The 22,292-nt window shown below is 37.6% G+C and overlaps 2 protein-coding genes and 1 pseudogene across 2 annotated transcripts in view; 1 reads left to right on the plus strand and 2 right to left on the minus strand.

The window, feature by feature from the left end:
* Positions 1-1,546: 1,546 nt before the first annotated feature.
* LOC135157810 (uncharacterized) lies at positions 1,547-4,437 on the minus strand (annotated as a pseudogene).
* A 763-nt stretch (positions 4,438-5,200) lies between these two features.
* LOC129282997 (uncharacterized) lies at positions 5,201-8,595 on the plus strand. Its single transcript, XM_054918842.2, has 2 exons — positions 5,201-6,873; positions 7,382-8,595. The coding sequence occupies exons 1-2, from the start codon at positions 5,311-5,313 to the stop codon at positions 8,027-8,029; spliced, it is 2,211 nt and encodes a 736-aa protein (XP_054774817.2). The 5' UTR covers positions 5,201-5,310; the 3' UTR covers positions 8,030-8,595.
* A 3,693-nt stretch (positions 8,596-12,288) lies between these two features.
* Positions 12,289-22,292, minus strand: part of LOC129283230 (protein CIP2A homolog L-like) — a 36,737-nt gene continuing 26,733 nt past the window's right edge. Inside the window, exons 16-21 of the mRNA XM_064114951.1 lie at positions 20,594-20,656; positions 19,180-19,290; positions 18,516-18,712; positions 17,874-17,987; positions 16,162-16,384; positions 12,289-15,085 (exon numbers count right to left, since the gene is read on the minus strand). Of these exons, the coding sequence (XP_063971021.1) occupies positions 14,936-15,085; positions 16,162-16,384; positions 17,874-17,987; positions 18,516-18,712; positions 19,180-19,290; positions 20,594-20,656 (858 nt within the window). The 3' untranslated portion in view covers positions 12,289-14,935. The remainder of the gene's footprint in view (positions 15,086-16,161; positions 16,385-17,873; positions 17,988-18,515; positions 18,713-19,179; positions 19,291-20,593; positions 20,657-22,292) is intronic.

Consider the following 22,292-nt stretch of genomic DNA (forward strand, 5'->3'; position numbering starts at 1 on the left):
GTCTAATGTCATTTCATCTAACAACCATTTGGTCCAATCATCACTGTGTATAATCAACAGTTCGTCTATGACCATTTCGTCTCATTACCGGTTGGTCTAATGCCCATATTATGTCCATTCATTTCGCACAATTAACATTTAACGAACGAATTCAAGAACCCAGTAAATGTATTGAAAAAAATGTCCGTCAAATGACAATGAACAGCTGGAGATCTTTGTCGAAAATTGTGAACAGTTTCGTCGTAGGTCCCATGACATTTGCTCCGGCGACAATTGATCTGTTCTAAATTCCACACACTAATCGAGTGACCAAGTTCAACCCTTGGTTAAACACTATACCCTACCCTAAACCTAACACGAAACCCTTTCGCAACCTCGCCCTAACCTTACATCTTAGACGAAATTAAGCCCAGAGCAATTGTCGCAGGAGAAAATGTCGTTTCAACCCCTAATTAGGTTTCGGAGCTTGCGAAAAATTGCAAATATATCGTTTGTCCAGAGTCCAGGACAGAAACTGCTGTTTTGATTTACTAATTTTCGACAAAGACTTATAGTTATCTTTTGTCATGAAGGGCATTTGACAATACATTTTCTATGGTCTTGAAAGCGTTCTGCATCGAGGTGCAGACACTCTCTTTTATTCATCAAGCAGTGCATTTCGGCACGATATTTCACATTAAAGGGATGATCCTGGCTGAAAGTATTTATAGCTTAATAAATAGAGTAGAATTCACTGAGCAAAATGCTGAAAATTTCATCCAAATCGGATAACAAAGTTATTGAATTTTAAAGTTTAGCAATATTTTGTGAAAACAGTCATCATGAATATTCATTAGGTGGGCTGATGATGTCACATCCCCACTTGTTCTTTTGTATTTTATTATATGAAATTAGGTTTATTCAATTTTTTTCCTCCAAGAACTAGAACAATTGGATTGGCAACTGATTTAGTGCATTAGATATTTATTGCTGCAACTTATTTCATTATAAGGGAGACATATTATTCACACAAGTATGAAATAATGAAATTTTTTTGATTTTATGCAATAACATAAGAAAACGGAAGGTGGAGATGAGTGACATTATCAGCCCACCTAATGAATATTCATGACGACTGTTTTCACAAAATATTGCTAAACTTTAAACTTCAATAACTTTGTTATTTGTTATCCGATTTTGATGAAATTTTCGGCATTTTGCTCAGTGAATTCCACTCTATGTATTAAGATATAAATATTTTCAGCCCGGACCATCCCTTTAAGCAATATTTGGAAATAATCCCATGTTTTGATTGAGATCAATATTTGCCTTTAATGTGTATACTACGTTGCGTCACTCGAAGCGATGGGGGTATTTCTGTTCAGCATTCCACGACAATTACATTGACATTAATTTACTATATAATATTTATTCATTAATGAAAATGTTACTGTATGCTGCAGTCACACTAATCAAACCGACTCCAGACCGATCAAAGCTATTACGTTATCACCAATGACATAACTATCGGTCGTTTTGAAATCGGTTTCTTAATGTGACTGACCCTTTACACCTTTTGGTTTTGACGTAATACAATCCACCTATCAAAGGAATTCACGATAGCTTAAGAAAATAAAACATAGTTCAAGTAGGCAATTCATAGCAATTCCAAATATCATAATCAACATAATATTATTTTATTTATGGAATCTGTTAAACACGAAACACCTTCAGAAAAAGAGAACCGTGCACTCTTTTACATCCGGCATGTGAACGTTCACTGTTGCACGTATGACTCGCAAGAGTGTTGCGCAATCAAAACAAAGCATTATTGTAAATAAACTAACCTTTGAACGAATTATTAAGGGGGGGGGGGGGCAATCGCCCAACCATGGTATGAAGGCTAGTATACCTAAACTAAAAGCATATATCTTAAATAGGCTTTGAGTATTGAACTACTTGGCAATAAAACTTGCGTACTTGCCAATAAAACTGATAAATTTAATTTAAAAAAAGCTAAATCTTGAGAGATTATTGATCGTAAGCTTCTGTTTCCCAAATCCTTCTCATTTAGTATGCTACATTTATTGTTTATCCTGTATAAATACTAGGTGATAAGTTTTGAATATGCATGTACTACAAGATTATTATTACCACTCTGTACGGTTTCTGTGTAAGCCTTCTCGTTGATCATGTTAATGGATTATTATCCAAGCTAATTGTGTTGATATGTTGTAATTACATTGTATGCAACTCTTTATGTATATGGAATTGATTTGTTGACAATTTGATGACCATCGGGGGTCAATAAAGATATCTTTAAAAAAAAATCTAAGAGTGTAAAAAGTCACATTCCTTAAAAATCGATACGAAGTGGAGTGTAGCTAGGATATTTAATGGGGGCGGGGGCGCTAGACGGCATGACGTCATCAATTTCTCAATTGAATTAAGGAGTTATACGTGTTATAAATCCCAGACCCCAGTTTTTTTTTTCGAATCTTTATTGCTTCAATAAAACAAAATATAGGTACAATATTCATCGTGTACAACAAGATGCATCAAGATACATCAATATTCATCGTAATGAAGATAAAGTACATCATTAAATACAAAACAAATAAAAGTAAGTCTCAACTTAGTTCAAAATTAGTAAAAGGTCTCCATTTTTTATAATGTAGCATCTCCTTGACATTAAAAAAAAAAGCAATAAACTTTTCAACATTTTCAACAAATTTCAACTCATTTATGAATAAAGCTAACGAAAGTTGTCCTTCTTGACATTTTGTTCTGAAAATGAAGTATTTTGCAAATAAAATAATTGTGTTTGAGAGATGTTGAAACTTACTTGGAACAGCAAAACATATATCAATATTTGAAAATTTGTGACAACTTATATTGTGAAAATTCAGCCAAGTATTTACATCCGTCCAAAATTTAGAAAAAAATAGGGCATAAACAGAATAAGTGTATCAAACTAAGTTTGTGGTTCAGTTTTAGAAAAATTACACAATGGTGAATTCTTCACACCTATCTTGAATAAATAATCATTAGTTGATATACGACGGTGAATAAACTTATACTGGAATATTCTGATTTTTGAATCCAAAGTAACCCAATAAATAGTCAAAAATCTATTTTGCCATTGGATCAAAAGACTTAGATCTACATTTAGATCATCAGACCATTGTTCACACTGCTTGGTTTCTGATATATCTAAACAATTTTTTTTAATAAGTTTTAAATAGCAGGATTTAGTCACCTTCTTGTAACTTATAAATCTCTTTAAACTATTTACATCGTCAGATTCATCATTTGTAACACTTGATCTTAAAGTATTTTTCCATTCAGTTTTGAAACAAGAAATCGATGAAAAATATTCTAAATAACACTTTTTTGGCAGATTAAAGTCGTCTTGAAGTTCATGAAAAGTTTTAAATAGTCGATTATTCTTTATAATATATTTTACATATAAAATACCTGCCTCAAACAATTGTTAAAAAAATATAGTTTTACCGTCTTTCTTAATATAAGAATTATTCCACAATGATTGATTTAAAATATTTTTATATTTAACTGGGTTGAAGTATCTGTAATGAGACCATGAAGTTAAAACATCTTTCCAAAAATTATTCATGCGCTTATCCAAGTCTTTACCTGTAAAGTTACATTGTAAAATATAATCACCGCCTATCTTATTCATATTTATATAAAATAACGTCTTCCAGTTACCTTCGTTTTCTTTGTCTAAAATTCCTTTGACCCAAGCTATTTTCAGTGCCTGACAAAAAGTTTCTGTATGAATCATTTTCAAACCACCATCACAAATATCGTTATACAATATTTTTCTTTTTATACGATCTTTCTTATTACTCCAAATAAATAGAAAAAGTTTACTTTGGAGAGAATAAAAAACCTGTTTTGGTGGATTTGGAATAATACTAAATGAATACACAAATTTTTGAATTATTAGAGATTTGATGACAGTTATCTTTCCAGCTAATGATAACGTTCTCATATTCCATACTTTCAGTAGATTGTCAGCCTGTTATATTTTATCATCGAAATTTAAATGATATACGTCCAATTCATCAGAAACGGGTATCTTTATTCCTAGATAAGAGAATGCATCTTTTACCCATTTAACTTTATTTTCTTTGAAATTATTATTTTTAACACTATCTAGCCGTATTATGTTTAAACCTGATATATTTCCAAAATGAGTTAGGATAGAACAACAATTTTCAAGATTTTTCTTCGTAGCTGATAAGTATATGATTGTATCATCTGCGTATTGGCTTAATCATATTTCTTTATTTCCAACCTGAATCCCTTGTATCTCTGTAGATTGTCTTATCAATGCCCCTAAAATTTCGGCCCCTATTAGAAAAATATATGGGGAGAGTGGGCACCCCTGCCTTACCCCTCTCTCGATATAAAAAACCGGGGAAGAATATCCATTATTAAGAACACAGCTTTCAATTTTATTATATAAAGTTCGAATCCATCTAACACAGTCTTGTTTAAACCCAAAATTTTCGAGGCATTTAAATAAAAAATTCCATTCGATGGAGTCACAGGCTTTTTCAAAATCAATTGAAAAAGCTTATTCAGACCCCAGTTTGTTGTCCGAAGTTGGTCAAATCTGACAACTTTCCTTGATTATGATTGGCTAAGAAGCATTGTTACTGTGGTAACGGTCGGACAAAACAGGAAAATGTCTGACACGTCCTTTTATGAAACGCTCACCTGGGCCCCGTCTGACAAAGATTTGCGATTGATCCGATCAACCAAAACTATGAAAACCAGCAACATCAACATCAAAAATGCATGTTTGTTCAAAATATTTCCTAGCTATGCAGTACAGTCATACATTCATTGTTTTCTTGAAATTTTAGTGACTGTGCTTCCCTTTGTTTGTAAAGGACTGTTTGGCAAATTTTCTGAACAAAAGATTCTGACATTGATGGATTTCCATAAAGTTGAGATTGACCGGATCAATCGTACGTCTTTGTTAGACGGGATCCTGGTCCTCGACTTTGCCCTCTATTTACACCTCCATGACGTTTAGGGGATCCTGGAAATTGATTTTTTTTCCCCCAATGCATTTCATTCGAACGCTCATGATAGACGAACTTTGGCGGATGTTTCATTTCCCCTGGCAACAATGTAAACAAGACAAAACAAACTGTGGAAAAGGCTCAAAATCAATAGATCAATTATCACTCTGAAATAGGAACAATCTGCCTTGAATCCCCTGATTATTCTGTGTTGAGTGGGCGTCTTGATCGGTCGCTGCGATTTGCATTTCGAGAGTGGGACACCAATTAGAGGATGATGGAGAACGATTTTAGTTCTCTTTTGAGGATAGAAGTAATAGATCATGGAGAACAGGAGAGAGGTCGCACTGAAACACGATGTTCTGTGTGCTTGTTGTCTAATTCGATGAAAGCTTCCCTCCTGACATGTGGCCATAGGGTTTGTGACAGTTGTAACGCTCTGGTTAATAGCGGGGACACCACTGTCTTTTGCGTGTCCTGCCAGATTCGAAACGTGTCCCCCAACCCGAATCAAGAGGTCACATCCACCGAATCATCTTTTCCGTCGATAAGCTCATCGTCGCCGACGTCGTTGTCGAGTGAGAAGAACGAGATCTTGAAGACACAGCTAGCGAAGCTTCACCATCTCGACGAAGCTGTCTACAAACCTCTTGGAAAGCACTTCGACAGGGTGCTCCAGATGATAAAAAACGGTCTCGACAAAAATGTTAAGCTGGTCGAGGCACACTTCGAAGAAATCGTCGACGTCATGGAGAAGAGGAAAACGAAGATCATTAGGTCGTTGAAACAAAACACGAAGGCGAATAAGATTATGATTGAAAATAGAAAGAAGGCGATGGAAAAGGAGAGAGTGCAGTTAAAAGAGTACACAGGGCGACTACAGAACAGAGTACGCAATCTGTTAAATGGAAAGCGTTCTGAGATTGTGCTCAACTCCTTTTTATCTGAGGTGGACGGCTTTCAAAGGAAAGCAAGAAAAATGAGCACGGAGAACTCTGTCACCGAACTGGACGACCTCGAGGTGGTCAATAATTCCGATGTCGAGGTTACCATCAAGGATGCTGTGGAGCAAATGACAACACTGCGTGAGAAAACCCAGCTTCTTAAATCCAGAGTAGGAACACCGACATCTTCTCTGTCTTGGTCCCTCGAAGAATCTTCTTCAAGGAAAGGAAGACCCACGTCTCATCTCGTTCCAACCCCGCCTCGTAGAACGAAGAGTCTGTCACCGAAACCTTGCTCACCAAGGGTACCGGTGACACCTCGGGACCAACGCTCAGAAGCAGATGGTTGCGAGCCCCAGGTCCTCCAGAATAATCGATATCTTCCCGATATCACACCTCCAGGTACTGAGCCACCCGCCAGAAGAACAGAAAGTGGTCAACCCTCAGCGCTGCCCGCTCAAGATGCTTCTATCAGAGAACTGTACGACGGTCCTCATCGAAGCTGTCGTGGTTCCAAGTCGTGCGAAAGGAGTCTCCAGAAAACGCAAGAACGTTCTGCCAAAAGGACTTTGCCGAATATCCCACTCATCCAGGGAGGGAGAGCTCTAGCCAACTCACGTAGGCCCAGAGTAAAGTATCAAACACTCCTGCAAGATAATGGTGAGGTAGAACGGCCCTCAGGAATCTGTCGACTTCAAAGCGGTATGGATGGCGCGGTTGCCGTGGCAGACTGCGGACGCGGTAGGATCTTGGATGTTGGTTTGGATGGGAGAGTGACGGGTTCGTCATCCGTGTGGGAAGATGATGGAGAGTCGGTCAAGGCCCAGGGAGTTTTTGATGTTACTCAGATGGATGGCGGTTGCCTGGTCGTATCAGATTCACAACGAAAGGAGGTAGGTTGCTGATATATGATTTATCTGATTTCTTCTTGTTTAACATTCACCCCCTTTATAACAGCAATGTAAGTTAACATGGTCGTACAAAACGACCTGTCAACCTGACTTGCAAAGATTAATTGTAGGCCTATTAGAAAAATAAAAGAAAAATAATGAAAAAAATTGAACAAAACAGCTTTAATTAATGTTTTCTTGGTGAAGCAACGGACAGCTCATGCACGGATTACGGTGGAGGAGGGGTGAAGGGATTGGGTGGTTCATGGTCCCCTTAACCTCCTTTCGCCTGTCATTAATATAAAAGTGGTGAATAATAAACCGTGGAATAGTTAATTATATGTATACTATATGCTATCTGTTAATGCTGTTAACGCTATTTGTTAACGCTGCACAGTGTGATAGAATATAGATCATGTTATACAGTTACTAGATGCCTAACTAACAAATGAAGGCTGCACAAATTTGTATTTTAATTAGTCTATTTCCATTATTTTCCGTGTTTCTTCAGGTCATCCTATTTAATGATGGACGTAGAATTCATTCCCTACAACTTCCCGAGAAAATTGACCCTCGAGGTGTGACGTCACACGGTCACCGCGTCTTCATCTGCGACCAAGGAAACCACTGTGTTCAGATGTTAGATCTTCGTGACAAGCATGACTGCAAACCCAAATCCACGGCCATTGCTCTCAGCAAACCAAGTCAAGAGGGCATGGTATGCCCATATTACGCATCAATCGATCGAACTGGTAATCGTTTACTCGTCAGCGACTACGGCGCCGGTGCGCTTATTCTCGCGCGCACTGATAACGCACAACCTCCGCTCCGCGTCAAACTCGTGGCTTCGCATCTGACGTCACGTCATGGACCACCGACTACGGCTACCAATATCGAGATCAGACCGACGGGCGTGGCGTGGCTGCCGGATGGACGCGGTGCCGTGGTCGCTGACCAGATCGGGCACCGGCTCGTGGTCGTTGACGAGGAGCTCAGGGTGGTGGGTAGTTTTGGACAACAGGGTGCCGGAGATGGGCAGTTTCTTTTTCCACATGGAGTCGCTTTCGTACGCGACGATGTTCTTAGCGTGTGTGACATGAACAATGCCCGAATACAGTTTATCAGCTTGGTGTCAATAATGGCTAGCATAAACAAGTAGTCTCATGATTGCAAACATTATTTTGTTATCTCCCCACTAAAGCAAATGGACAAGAGAAGAGCATAGTTTCATATATCGACGTTACAAGCTTGCCCCCTCCTTGATGAATCTCAGAATCTATTTCTCCGTACCTTTTGAATTAAGTAGAAATTTTACGGATTCCTTCTGAGTTATCAGCAAATACGTACGTATTCACTTCATTTCTTTCTTTCTTTCTTTCTTTCTTTCTTTCTTTCTTTCTTTCTTTCTTTCTTTCTTTCTTTCTCTTTCTTACTTTCTTTATTTCTTTCTTTCTCTCTCTCTTTCTTTCTTTCTCTTTTTCTTTTTTCTTTCTTTCTCTTTTTCTTTCTTTCTTTCTTTCTGTCTTCCTTCCTTCCTTCCTTTCTGTCTTTCTTTCTTTCTTTCTTTCTCTTTCTCTTACTTCTCATTTCCAAGTCTTCCTACCCGTTCATCATCCCTTAACTAAAATATAAAAACTTTGGTTTTCATTATGTACCATGTAATATGTGCCCTTTTTCATTTCATCAAAAAACAATTTAATAGCAGACTGAGGTAAGGGGGGGGGGGGTGGACGGGCCGGCTGGGCCCCCTGGATCCGCCAGTGGGGGGGGGGGGGGTATTCAGGCTTGTTGCAGTTACATCGATAACATTCAAAGTTTATCTGCCTTGTGTCTAATATACTGCAATGATATAATCAGATGGTTTTCCGATACTACTTTTTTTGTAACCAAAAGCATCAACGATGCGGATTTCAACTGCTCTTTCTGAAAAAAATTATCTTGTTTGTATACGTATACTCTGAATATGAAGGCATAATCTAAAATAACATGTCAATATTTCGATACTGTGTTTCCAAGAATTTTTCTCATGTTTTAATATAAATATTTTTATATAAATATAAACATATATACAACATTATGTCATATAAATTCAAATATATTTTGTTTTAGTAAAATGAGGTGTTTGAATCTCAGGAGAACAAATTTATTTTAAAATCTTGATCTAAATCTGATATTTGTGCAACATGAAACAATGGAATATTTATGGTAATATCAATGATGCATTAGAGTATTATGGGCCCACAGCAACCATCTCATTTTGTATTATGATTATCGTTAGAAAATAATTTTTGCAGCCAAATTCAAACACTGTCTGCTAGATATTGAGTTATTGTAAGACGATGGGGCGTTGCTGATAATTATATAGACCACAATTTAGCCCAAGCTTTCGGCTTCAAGCCTTCTTCATGGGTTCTATATAAACAAAATCAAATGAAACATATACAAAGGGAACAACAGACAGGCCTACAGATAGGTCAAATCGTCTAAATATTTGATACAAGATGACAAATCTGAAAGGAAAGAAAAGGTCACGGTCATATCTTACTCTACTGCACCAAGTGTTAAATACTGATTGCATTTTTTTTGTAAGAATTAGCCATTTTGCTCAGAAATTTTGTAACACTTTTATAAAGCTTGTGTTTCCCCTCATACTAGTAATCGGTATGACATGGATTATTGTGTATGTATTAATTTTGTGACATAAATGTTGATTATTAATTTACATATTGTGTAAAAAATAAGAGCTGGAATAAGAAAAGAGACGGCCTGGAAAGAGAAAGAGATGGATGGAAAAAAAGGAGGGGGGAGTGGAAATTAGAGATAGGCATATAGAAGGTGAGAGTGAGTAGGAGAGAGAGGGAGAGAGGGGCAATAAGGGAGAGAGGGGGAGAGGCGAGAAGGAGAAGGGGGAGAGGGAGGGAAACAACAAGGATATAAGTCTCCGGACTGTGAACCACAAGGTCCGGGGTTCAAATCCCAACGCAGCACTAGCGTCTTTGGCAAGGCGTTTATCTACATTTGCCACTCTCGACCCAGGTGTAGTAAATGTGTACCCGGTAGGAAGGAATTCATTGAATGCTCGATGCGCCCGATCATGGTATAGCCGTGCTAAAGCCGGGGTAATAGTATGCAGCGCTTAGAAACATTTGTATCAAGCGCTATATAAATGTTGCATATTATTATTATTATTATTATAAATTAGAGTGAGGAAGAGGGTGAGAGAGAAAGAAACAGAGACAGCTCGACAGAAGGGGGGGGGGGGCAGTAAAACAGAATTATAGAGGGGGAGTAGGGAATGATTGAATGGGGTGTGTATACCAAGATGACATTTTATCCCATTTTCTGAAATTGAAACGTGACATAATGAATTTAAAGCATTTCATTCAGAAATTTTTATCACCCTTTTACCAGGGCAGGGATGATAAGTTACGTAATGTTAAACATTTTTAAATAGATATACATGGAAAACTATAAGACCTCGAACAATCCCTTAATCTTCCCACCCGTCATCACGTTCCCTCCCCCTCTCTCAATAACCCTCTTCAAGCTTCTCGCCCTTCCCCCTCTCTCTCCTTCCTCACAACTATTATCATTATTAACCATCTCGACCTTTCTTTAATCTTAAAGAATCTCCCTTATTTAATCGTGTTCACACTATATCACAGACCCCACTTCTCTCTCTCTTTCATCTCCGTATCCATTTTCTGTGTTCTATTGTCCTCCTTTCTTTGCCCCATATCTTTCCACCCCCTCTCTCTTCCCTTGCTTCGTTTACCAATCAGTCCATGCCCCATCTTTTCACCCCTTCTCTCTCTCATTATTTTATCCATTCTGTGCCAACACTTCTCGCCATGCCGCCATCTTTTTACCCTCCCCCTTCTAACTCCGTCCTTTGCTTACCAACCTTTCTCTCCTTGCCCCATTTCCAACCCTTCAAATTCCCTCTCTCTCCCTTTCTTTGGCCTACCCCTTGATTTCCCCCACCATTTTTCTCTTTCTAATCTTCCCATTAATAGCCTACTCATCTGAATCCACCTCCCCGCTTTGTTTTACCCCACCCTCTGTTTTATCCCTTACCGTCACCTTCCTGTATAAATTTGATTTCCCCTCCCTCTTACCAGACCCAGATTACTGTTTCATTTAGAAATCCTTTGTATGGAATACATGTTTTCCTCCTTCAATTTGACCCTAATTAATAGCTTTCGTTTGTTTCTTTTCCCAAAAAAAAAAATATTATTTCATACAATCCACTCTTTAATCTATTGTTATTCATTCAACATTGGTTAAATATATATTTATGTTAAAATGTTCATTATGTTTAGTCTACTCCTAACCTTTCCCCATTCCTCCTTTTGACATTACTTCTCCCTCTGTATACTTTTTTTTTGTATCCCCTTTCCAATACTATACAATTGTATACTTTTTTTTTTTAACTGTTTTGCTTGATCGTTTACTGAAATTTTACTCTGTACAAATTCATGTAATTCAGCCTTTGGCTAATTGAATGTTTAATAAAAAATAAATACCATTTATCTATCTATCTATCTACTCTCCCCTGCACTTCTCCCTCATCTCTGGATCTACCCGCACCCTCCCCTCTCAATCTCTAACCAATACCTACCTTAATCCCTACAGGTGAGGTTACACCCCTTTGACATATTTACCGATTCAATCTGGTATGTCAGTACTGATAACAGAACATCGAGACAGATATCACGATCAATTGTCTTAATTTGCTCTCTTAAGTTTAATGACTTCCACAATAAGGATCAAAGGTTAGACTTATCTTGAGCTACCTTACCGATAGTTGTCTATTTTTCCCTTCTTTTTCAATCCCAGAAAAAAAATCCCTTTTGGCTACTGTAATTGTAGAGAAATGTCATCAATGCGTATTAAAGAGATAACTAAATGATGAACGATAGAGTCGTGATGATCCAGTTTTATTGGAAATAATAAGGTGCACTACCCCCCCCCCCCACCACAAGAAAGTTGGTCAGCCGTTTATCCCCCCACCTCCGTTCTTTACCCTCTCCCCACATACAGTCAAGGCAATTGAATTTCAAAGTGCATTAGGAGATCCTTAAAAGCCCACTTTGCCAGGGATATTTGTAGAAAATTTTTATTTTCTGCTTTCATTATACTTTGTACACATTTATGTAACCATCTGTAGCTCAATATGTTAAATTTGAAAAAAAAAGAGGTTAATTTAAACTGACTACAGCTTTGAATGTATACAGCCTTTTTCCTCCTCCATCCAGCTCACTCTTATCTATTTGGCTTTATTGAATTTTAGCATCTGTCCCCTACATATCCCATATATTTTCACCCACCCACCCACCTAACCTCCCTCCCCCATTCCTGCGAGGCACACCCAAACAATACAGTTCAAACATAACACAATTCAAATACGGACTATCATCACATTGAAATAAGCTTTATTCCTTTATAATACAATTAGAATATGAAAAAGTATTATATACAAATGAAATTCACAAATTAAATTCTAAAAATCAAAATACAAAAATCATGTTTGCCTTGAAGTGGTGATGAGTATCTTGGTCAGGCAGTGTGAGTGGTGGGGGAGGGGTATGGCACTGTAAAGATATCAGGTCTGAGAGACAAGACTAGTATTGGAATCATCATCATGGACCTATAGTGAATGCTATGGTGCTCATCCTCCAGGCATGTATTCAAGGCCGTCCTCGAGACCACAGTTTGACGGCCTTGGCCCGGGTCAAACGTACAAATTCTATGGGAGGCGCTTTACTCCACCGGCCTTGTGACTTTGTAGTACTAACCTTGACTATATCCCTTTTATCCTCATCATAAACCACTGCTGTTATAATCCATCTCAAACAAGTCTCCTGTGTCAAGCGCCAAACTTCACATCTGGGCCCCCATCACACAAAGAGTTGTGATTGATCCGATCAACCACAACTACGGAAAGCCAGCTACGCCAACTTCAAAAATGCATACTTGTTCAAAATGTTTTCTAGATATGATGTATATTCAAACATTACTCTTTTTCTTGATAATAAAGTGTGCTTCCTCTATGTTTGCAAAGGACATTGTGCAAATTTCGTGGTGGAAAAATGATGACAATGACGGATTTTCATATAGTTCAGGCTGATTGGATCAATCACAACTCTTTGTAAGACGGGACCCAGGTGTCAACTCAGGTACCAAGATGAATCAAGATTATTTTGTAAATTAAAGGACAAGTCCACCCCAACAAAAAGCTGATTTGAATAGAAAGAGAAAAATCAAACAAGCATAACACTAAAAATTTCATCAAAATCGGATGTAAAATAAGAAAGTTATGACATTTCAAAGTTTCGCTTAATATCACAAAACAGTTATATGCACACCCTGTTCAGTATGCAAATGAGGGAACCGATTACATCACCCACTCACTATTTCTTTTGTATTTTATTATATGAAATATGAAATATTTTGATTTTCTCATCACTGTCATGTGAAACAAAGTTTAATTCCTCCCTGAACACATGGAATTCCATTATTGTAACATTTTGTGGTTCAAGCAAGGGGGTCCTAATTGTCAAATTCGTAAAAATTGAAATATTGTATAATTCAAACAATAAAAAGTGAGTGAGTGACATCATTGACTCTCTCATTTGCATATCACTGAGTTGAGCATATAACTATTTTGTGAAAAATAAGCGGAACTTTAAAATGTCATAACTTTCTTTTTTACATCCGATTTTGATGAAGTTTTCAGCGTTATTCATGTTTGATTTTTCTCTATTTATTTAAATCAACTTTTTTTCTGGAGTGGACTTGACCTTTAAGGGTATATTGTAAAACCATCTCCATTCAATTCAATTCAATTCATTTATCTTCAGATATTTAAATATCCCATTTCCACACTTCTTTATTTTTATTGTCTGTCTCCCCCCCTCCTTCTATGCGTTGAAAAAATCTTGAGCGGGGTATTAAGTGGTAATATGAGATATGATTAGGGTGTCAGATAAGCCAAAAGTAATTCACGAAAGGTATATCTAATCCACTAACTGCTGAGTTTTGTTTTCTCCCACATTCTTAGAACAACCGCCCATTACAAGTAGAAAAGTGGTTACGTGTGATGAGGGTCCCATATCACAAAGGTTAGCGATTAGTCGTAAGCTGGATTTTAAGATTGATCGTACGTTGTTGTCAATGCAATCAATTGTTAAAAAATGTTCTACGATGATAGCTAAGCTTTGTGTTACAGGCCCTTGGTTTCTTGCTTTTTACACTGAATATTATGTACAGTGGACAAAACGTTTCGATATTAACATTATATATAACAGATAAATAAATATATTACAATTAGCATTATATCTATGTATAAAATTATTCTCTCACTCCTCTCTCTTCATCTCCCTCTCTTTTCCCAGCTCCTTCATTCTTCTGTCGATCCTCATCCCTCTCTGTATAATTCATCCCAAGAAAAAGTATCATTATGAAAAGCCATCTCTGACATAGCAACAAGCAATGTATGTGGAGCGTTGTGGCCCAGTGGATTAGTCTTCTGACTTTGAAACAGAGGGTCGTGGGTTCGAATCCCAGCCATGGCGTAATTTCCTTCAGCAATACATTAATCCACATTGTGCTGCACTCAACCCAGGTGAGGTGAATATCAGTCCTCCTGAGACCTTCAGGGAACCATTTCATGAAACAAATAGTCAGTGATTGTCACTGACTGTTGTTATAAGCTACTGAAATCCTTGCATCTGATTGGCTGAGAGCAAACTAGTTTGTGAAAATAATTTTTTTTTCATGAAATGCACTGCACTTACCAATAACTTTTTATTTGTGAGTGAGTCAGGTGGGAAGAATGATTTTCACCAACTATTGTTACAAGCTACTGAAATCCTTGCATCTGATTGGCAGAGAGCAAACTAGTCAGTCAAAATCACCAACAGGACTTTTCATGAAATACTTGGCAGTAACCAATAAACCCTCATACACCTTATACTTGTAAGTCATGTGTATAGCTAAGGTGGGAAGAATGGGCAAATTTCAATACAATAATGTCCCGAGAGAGCCTTTGTTTGATGATCTATTATTTTTCTTGTTGTTTACTGGTTAAACTGTGTATCATCAGGGTCAATTGCTGCTGTTTATTCAGTTCTTCCTTCTGCTGACTGATGAGGGCGTCCTTCTCCCGGACGGTGCTCTTCTGCTGCCGGCAATCCGTCTCAAGCTTCGACACCTGAAAAAAAGAAGATATATATGAATCAAAGGTTGATTACGGATAGGTGTCCTTTTCAAACAAAGTGTGATATTTTCATAGAATTTTACCCAAGTCAAGACTAAACACTACTTCTAGTCCTTATTTCTACTTCTTCCTTATTCAATTTACTATCAACCAAAGAGTTTACTGAATGCACCAAGAGTAAACAATATTTTTGAAGCTCAATGGCACTCCTATTCATGCAATGGACCATTCAGCTACGTGCACCGAGAGACAAGCTTTTCTTTTAAAAGGTGACACATCATTTGCTCCTGCAACGATTGCTCCGGGCTTTATTTTGCTAAGATTTAGGGTCAGGGTTGGCATTGCAATAGGGTTACATTTTAGGGTTAGTGTGAGGAAAGGGTATAGTGTTAAATCCAGAGTTGAAGTTAGTCTTCCGATTAGTATAGCTGAGCAGTTGTCGTCACAGCAAATGTCATGGAAACCCTTTTAACCAGCTTTTAATGATCCTGATCAATGAGGGCAGGTGTTTGGAATCCATTTTATAAAATGAGTGTTGCTATATCAGGAAATCATTTTGGAGTTTCCATGTTGGAGGGTTCAAGACTTTGATACAAATGACCATTATCTGCACATGTCAGTCATCAAAGGGCCCGTCTTACAAAGATTTGCGATTGATCCAATCAATCGCAACTATGGAATGCCAGCAATGTCAACGTCTAAAATACGTGTTTGTTCAAAATATTTTCTAGAAATGTGTATTCATACATTCAACGTTTTCCTGACAATTAAGTATCCTTCTGTTTGTTTTCAAAGGACATTGAGCAAATTTCATAAAGAAAAAATTATGACACTGATGGATTTCCATATACTTGAGATTGATCGGATCAATTGGAATGCTTTGTAAGACGGGCCCAAGTTGTAAATCCAGTCCGCAACTACAATAGTAGCCGGATTGACCTCACACTCACAGAGATCACCCTCACCTCTCCCTCCACTTTACTCTATTCAGCGCATCCTCCTCCCTCATGCTCAGATAATACTTACAAACTCGCTTCAAAGATCAAATGGAATCTAAAATCCTTACTCACCTGCTGCGATAGTTTCTTCTTGGCCTGTTCGGCCTTCGCCAGCTCGCCTCTCAGTTTGTCGATGGCCCCTTCTAGTTCTTCCCTCTCCCGCTCCGTCTTCCTCAACGTTCTCTCCGTATCTTTCAGCTCTTCCTGGACCTCACCAAGCCGACCCTCTGTCAGGTGGAGCTGCTTTACTGTATTCTTTTGCTGGCTTTCAAGATCTTCGAGTTGACCAAGCGTCCTAGGAAAGAATTAAGGTGGCGTTTAAGGAAAGTTGTTAGCTCTGGCATTTTATGTGAAATTCTTGGTTAAATCGGCTTAGGCAACTTGTCAAAAGTCACTTGTCTCTCCTGGCAGGAATCCTGCTATAATGATACCATGCGTCTTTTGACAGCAGATTTCTGACAGTCCCCTTCTTTTTGTCTATACTTACTCTGATGACTCGTAAAGAAAAGCTGCTCCCAGGATTCCTTGTGGGAACGACGCGGCTCTGACTTTGATAAGGTTCCAGAAGCACTGATCTCTGAGTGTTATAGTAAATATCAGAGACCTCACCTAGCCATCTTTCCGTTATACGGAGTTGCTTTAGCATACTCATGTGTTGACCCTCAAGATTTTCAAGCTACCCTAATATCATGTGAAAGAATCAGAATTTGTTTATAGTCCCCAAGGTTTGGTATTCTCATTAGCTTACTGTGCAAACCCTTCACTCGAGTTAAGGGGTCTGAAATTATAAAACACAGTAGGCCTAAGTTGTAATTGTGGTAGTCTTGTGTGAGGGCCAACTATTTGATCAAAGTTTCAACCAGGGTCTGTGCCTGTAGACTATATTCTCATAGCCATAGTGTAATTTACCCAAGGTCAACTAAGACGAAAATCATTTATGGAGTGCCAGATACCATCCTATTCACCGAGCACACACATTTTTCAATCCTGCTGGAGAAACGTTGTCCTATACATAATATTCAATAACAGTAATGACCATAATCTCATTATTTATGTGCTAAAGACATACATTCATTCATTTATTTATTCCACTTTTAAAACAAAAAACATAATATACATAACAAATGTATTCGTAAACATAGTGTATCAATGATCAAATCAACTATCTAACATAAGTATTTAACATAAGGTACACTACAAAATGTAAAAAAAGTGAGGAGCCTAAATAAAAAGCAGAGCTTGTATAGTGCTCACACATTATTATTACCCTGGTTATCGGATTGAATCAGTCAATGCAGCACACAATGTATGCACACATCCACCACTCCCTGGGGAATACGACAGCTACTCACCATTGCGGCACGCACAGTTGAATGGACAGTTTTGTAATGAAACGACAAGAATATAATAATACCAGACCACAATTAATTCTAATGGATCAATTTTTAGTAAGTTGAACAGATATCCGTGGTAACAAAGAGTTAAATATTCGATCACAACATACAAAGAAATCTCAAAGAGTTGCCTCAAAATTTCAAGCTACTGACTGCAGCCTTCCTCAGCGATGTGAGGACTGAGGGCGGTACAAGCTTCTGAATGTCTATGACCCGATCATCGATCACTACGTCACTAAGGTCAAATCAGGTCACATCGCGGAGGAAGGTTGCAGTCAGTAGCCAAAAAAATTCCAAGGTAACTCTGAGTTTTCTTTGTGTTTTGTGAGCAAAAGTTAAACATTTTGTTATTTTTAACCAACAAAGATGAACTTTCACGATCATACTTACGTTTCATGCTTGTTTTTCAATGCTTCGGTGTGTTTAGTAAGCATTTCATGAAGCTCCAAGAGACCAGCTCTCTCTTTCTTCTCGGACTCCAGAGTCTCTTTCAAACTCTCTAACCTGTACAGTAAACAGATAATCATCATGTCAAATACATTATCACAAAAAAGAGCACAAAAAACAAGAAATTCATTTACAGGCTAAGTTTGGTGTTACTAATAAAAAACATCTTTGTGCTATTTTAACTGGTCTTCTTCAGACCAGAATATAGGGGGGGAGTCAATTTGACCCCCCTCAGATCTCGGCCGCTGATTGCGCAAATCGCCACAAAAATTTGCACACGCATAGAGCGTTATAAACTACAAGGCTGTATAGTAAAATTTTCAAAAAATTAATTGTTTGTACATTTTTATTAATTAATTATGTAAATAAGCATATAAAATTTGCCCTAGATTTGGGATTTTGTGTATGTTTTTGCCTTTAACTCACTATATATAGCTAGCAGAATGCTAATTTTTGGTGAGAGTATCGCTCCTGTCAAATAAGTCAGTGAAAATTACTAACCAGTTATAAGCTACTGAAATGCTTGCACATTATTGGCTCAAAGCAAATTTGTCAGTAAAAATCACTCCCCAGTATAAGCCTCACCTTTGACCCAGGTCAGCGTGGGCGGCTGTTAACCTCTCGTGTTCCCTAGCAACCGCCTCCAGTCTTTCAATCTGAGCCATCATGGCTTTCATCTCGCCCACCATCCTCTCTTTCTCGACCGTCTTCTCGCTGAGCTCATCTCGGTATTCCTCACTCCTCTTCTCTGATTCTTGGATCATGGAACGAAGCTTGCGGGCCTGGAAAACAAAAACATAGATGGGTATTGAATTGCCACATATAAACTGCAAATGCCATATGTATGAATAAAGATGATTTACTGGAAAGGAGAGAATTTCATGTAAAAAAGACAAAGATTTTCACTTTTGTTCAATAACGATTGTAATGATGATGATAATGGTGGTGACGATAAATGATGATGATGATGTGATGATGGTGGTGATGATGATGATGATTCTAATAGTGAGATGATGATGGAAATGATAATGATGAAAATGTTTGATGATGACAATGATGGTAATAATAAACATCAATCTCTTACAACATATGATTCACTCTAATGATTTCCATAAGATTTTTATTTCAAAGACAAACACCTGCAAATACAAATACACATTCACTTGCCCCCTTCCTCTCCCCTTTGCCCCACCCCTCACAACCCCCATAACAAGAAAGATCTCAAGAAATTTGAATTCTAGGTCCTCACCTCATTGTCTGCCTGAGCTTTCCTGCACCTATACTGAGCTAGCAGCCTGTCTGCTTGGGCTAGCGCCAATGCTTTCGCTTCCAGGAGATCTTGTAGGTGACTTTCTTTTGTCTGGAAAATGAAGATAAAATCAAGACAATAATTCTTCTGATAGCAAGTATATGCAGTCTCATAACAGAAACTCATCACCAAAGTTAGAGAATTTCCCTATGACATTCCAACATTCATACCACCAGAGATGCCAACCTGATCAAGAACATTTCAGTATTCAGTATTTTGGTAAGAAAATTAGTATTTGCACAGAAATACCAAAGGACCACAAATAAACTGAAACTTTAGAAATCAGTAATTTGCATGAAACCACCAGTATTCTTTCTCATTTTTCAGTAATAATTACTGAAAACAAGTACTACTTGGCAGCTCTGTACCACACATATTTGCCAAGAATTATGCCTCCAGATGTTTTGGTTTTTCAATAAAGAAAAATCATATCTATTAAAAGAAGGAAATATATATCTTATGGTTTTGATGAAATAGATATATATCAAGACTATCTAATGTACTTAGGCCTATGGCAGTGTATTATGTTCTGAGTTTGTGTGACATCTGGGGCCCGTTGCAGAAAGAGTTGCGTTTAAACGCAAGCCAAAAAATCAATCGCAAGTCGCAAATGCGCGCTGTTGATTGGTTGAAAATCAAGTTGCGCATGATTTTTAGAGTTGCGATTGATTGCAACTCTTTCTGCAACGGGCCCCTGGGCCCTGTCTTATAAAGAGTTACAATTGATCCGATCAATCGCAACTATGGACGGCCAGCAACGCCATTATGTATTATTCATGTTTGTCCAAATATTAATTTACTATGATGTATATATTCATATATTCATATTTTTCTTGAAAATTCACTGTGCTTCTCTTTGTTTACAAAGGACATTGTGCAAATGTCCTGTAGAAAAAATTATGACACTGATGGATTTCCATAGAGTTACAATTGATTGGATCAATCTCAAGTATATGGAAATCCATCACCGTCATAATTCATTGTTCAGGAAATTTGCACAATGTCCTACAATTTGTAAACAAAGAGAAGCACACTGAATTTTCAAGAAAACATGAATATATGAATATACATTATATCTAGAATGTATTATATCTAAAAGATTTTATACAAACACAAATTTAGATGTTGACGTTGCTGGCTTTCCATAGTTGTGGTTGATTGGATCAATCGTAGTTCTTTGTTAAGACGGGGCCCAGGGACCCTTAACATAAAGTTTGGCATTGATTGTTGGGCTGACTCTTCCAACTGATCATACACAAAAGTCAATGCAATCAATTGTATAAATCATCCCCAAGATTGATCACTAAGCTTTATGATACCTGGCCCAGTATAAATTAGCATACAGTGTACTTACAGCCAGTGCTGAGAGTTTGTGCTCATATACATCCATAATCTCTGATGCTTTGACGTCTTTCAGCTGTGATGAGAAAATAAGAAGAAAATTGGAAAGTCCTTTCAATCACGTTTAAAACAATTATCCTGCTAAAAGAAGAGATATCACTGCAACTAATCTGCTGCAGCAAAATTGAGTCGTCAATGAATATGAGGGGAGTGTTGCATAAAGTAAGTGATTTCACTGATTATTCAATAACTGATTTGTTCTGAGCCAATCAGAAGTATGGATTTCTAGTAGCTTATTACAGTTGCCAGTGAAACCCACTATGGTCCGAATTCACACAGGTGGTTTTGAAAGCTGTCGGTTGAACCCATGGTTAATGCAGATTTCCTGTGAAATATGTTTAATTTACCGCTTATATTAAAAAATTTCCAATGCTGATGCGTGCTCTTGTCACAGTGCGCCAAATCAACACCTATTGCCATGGTTAGGTACACTTTTTTATGCATGAGTCCACTGTTCAGTGGACTCAGGAATAAAATAGCATAATTAATCATGGCAACAGGTGTCAATTTGGCGCACTATGATTAAAAGCATGCATCACCATTGGACATTTTTTATTATATGCAGTATTCAAGCATAATTTATTCAGGAAATCTGCATAAACCATGGGCACAACTGATGCTTTTCAAAACCACCTTTGTAAATTCGGGGCCTATGGTGCCATGAAATGCAACCCAAAGTTCCATCTTACAAAGAGTTGCCATAGACACAAATTAAACTCAAACTAATGACGAGTAGGTTTAGAAACAGACCAACAACACAGGAAATTACGGAAGCTTAGACGTGCCCCCAGAAGACAAGATGAGAAGACGAGAAAAAGAGTCAAGATGACAAGAAGACGAGGAAAGAAGACAAGAATACGAGATCCTCAATCTTGTCATGTCGATTTATTTAGGATGAGAAGGCGAGATGACAAGATCCATTATCTCGACATGTCGACTTATTTAGGATGAGAAGGCGAGATGACAAGATCCATTATCTCGACATGTTGACTTATTTTGGATGAGAAGATGAGAAGACAAGATCATCAATCTCGTCAAGTCGACTTATTTAGGATGAGAAGACAAGAAGACAAGATCCTCAATCTCGTCAAGTCGACATGTTTAGGACAAGAAGATAAGAAAACAAGATACAGAATCTCATCAAGTCGACTTATTTAGGATGTGAAGATGAGAAGACAAGATCCTCAATCTCGTCAAGTCAACTTATTAAGGATGCGAAGATGAGAAGACAAGATCATCGCGCTGGAGTTATCGACCAATAACGCCCGACCAATAAGGATTTTGAAGATAGCGGACTATAAATCATTATATTTTGCGTACAGTGTCTACAAAAGCACGAACTGAAATTGAAATTATATTAAAAGATATCAATTATCTATTGAAGTTAAAACTAAAAAACTTATAAACATCTATTAACCATTAGTAATAATATAAGAATAATAAAACTCTCAGTGCAGATTGGTGGTTGCGGGAGCGAGCCAGATTAGGGGCGCGCATGGATGACAACGTAACAAAAAAGGTGATTTTCCTTTTTTTTTAAATCTTTATATGCCCACAATGCAAAAACAAGGATAAAAACACCTAGAACATGGCCCATCAGTTGGAGTAAATAGTGTGTGTGTTTGGATGGGGGATGTGACAGACACAAATTT

The sequence above is a fragment of the Lytechinus pictus genome, unplaced genomic scaffold (assembly GCF_037042905.1).
Source record: "Lytechinus pictus isolate F3 Inbred unplaced genomic scaffold, Lp3.0 scaffold_20, whole genome shotgun sequence".
Lineage (NCBI taxonomy): Eukaryota > Metazoa > Echinodermata > Echinoidea > Temnopleuroida > Toxopneustidae > Lytechinus > Lytechinus pictus.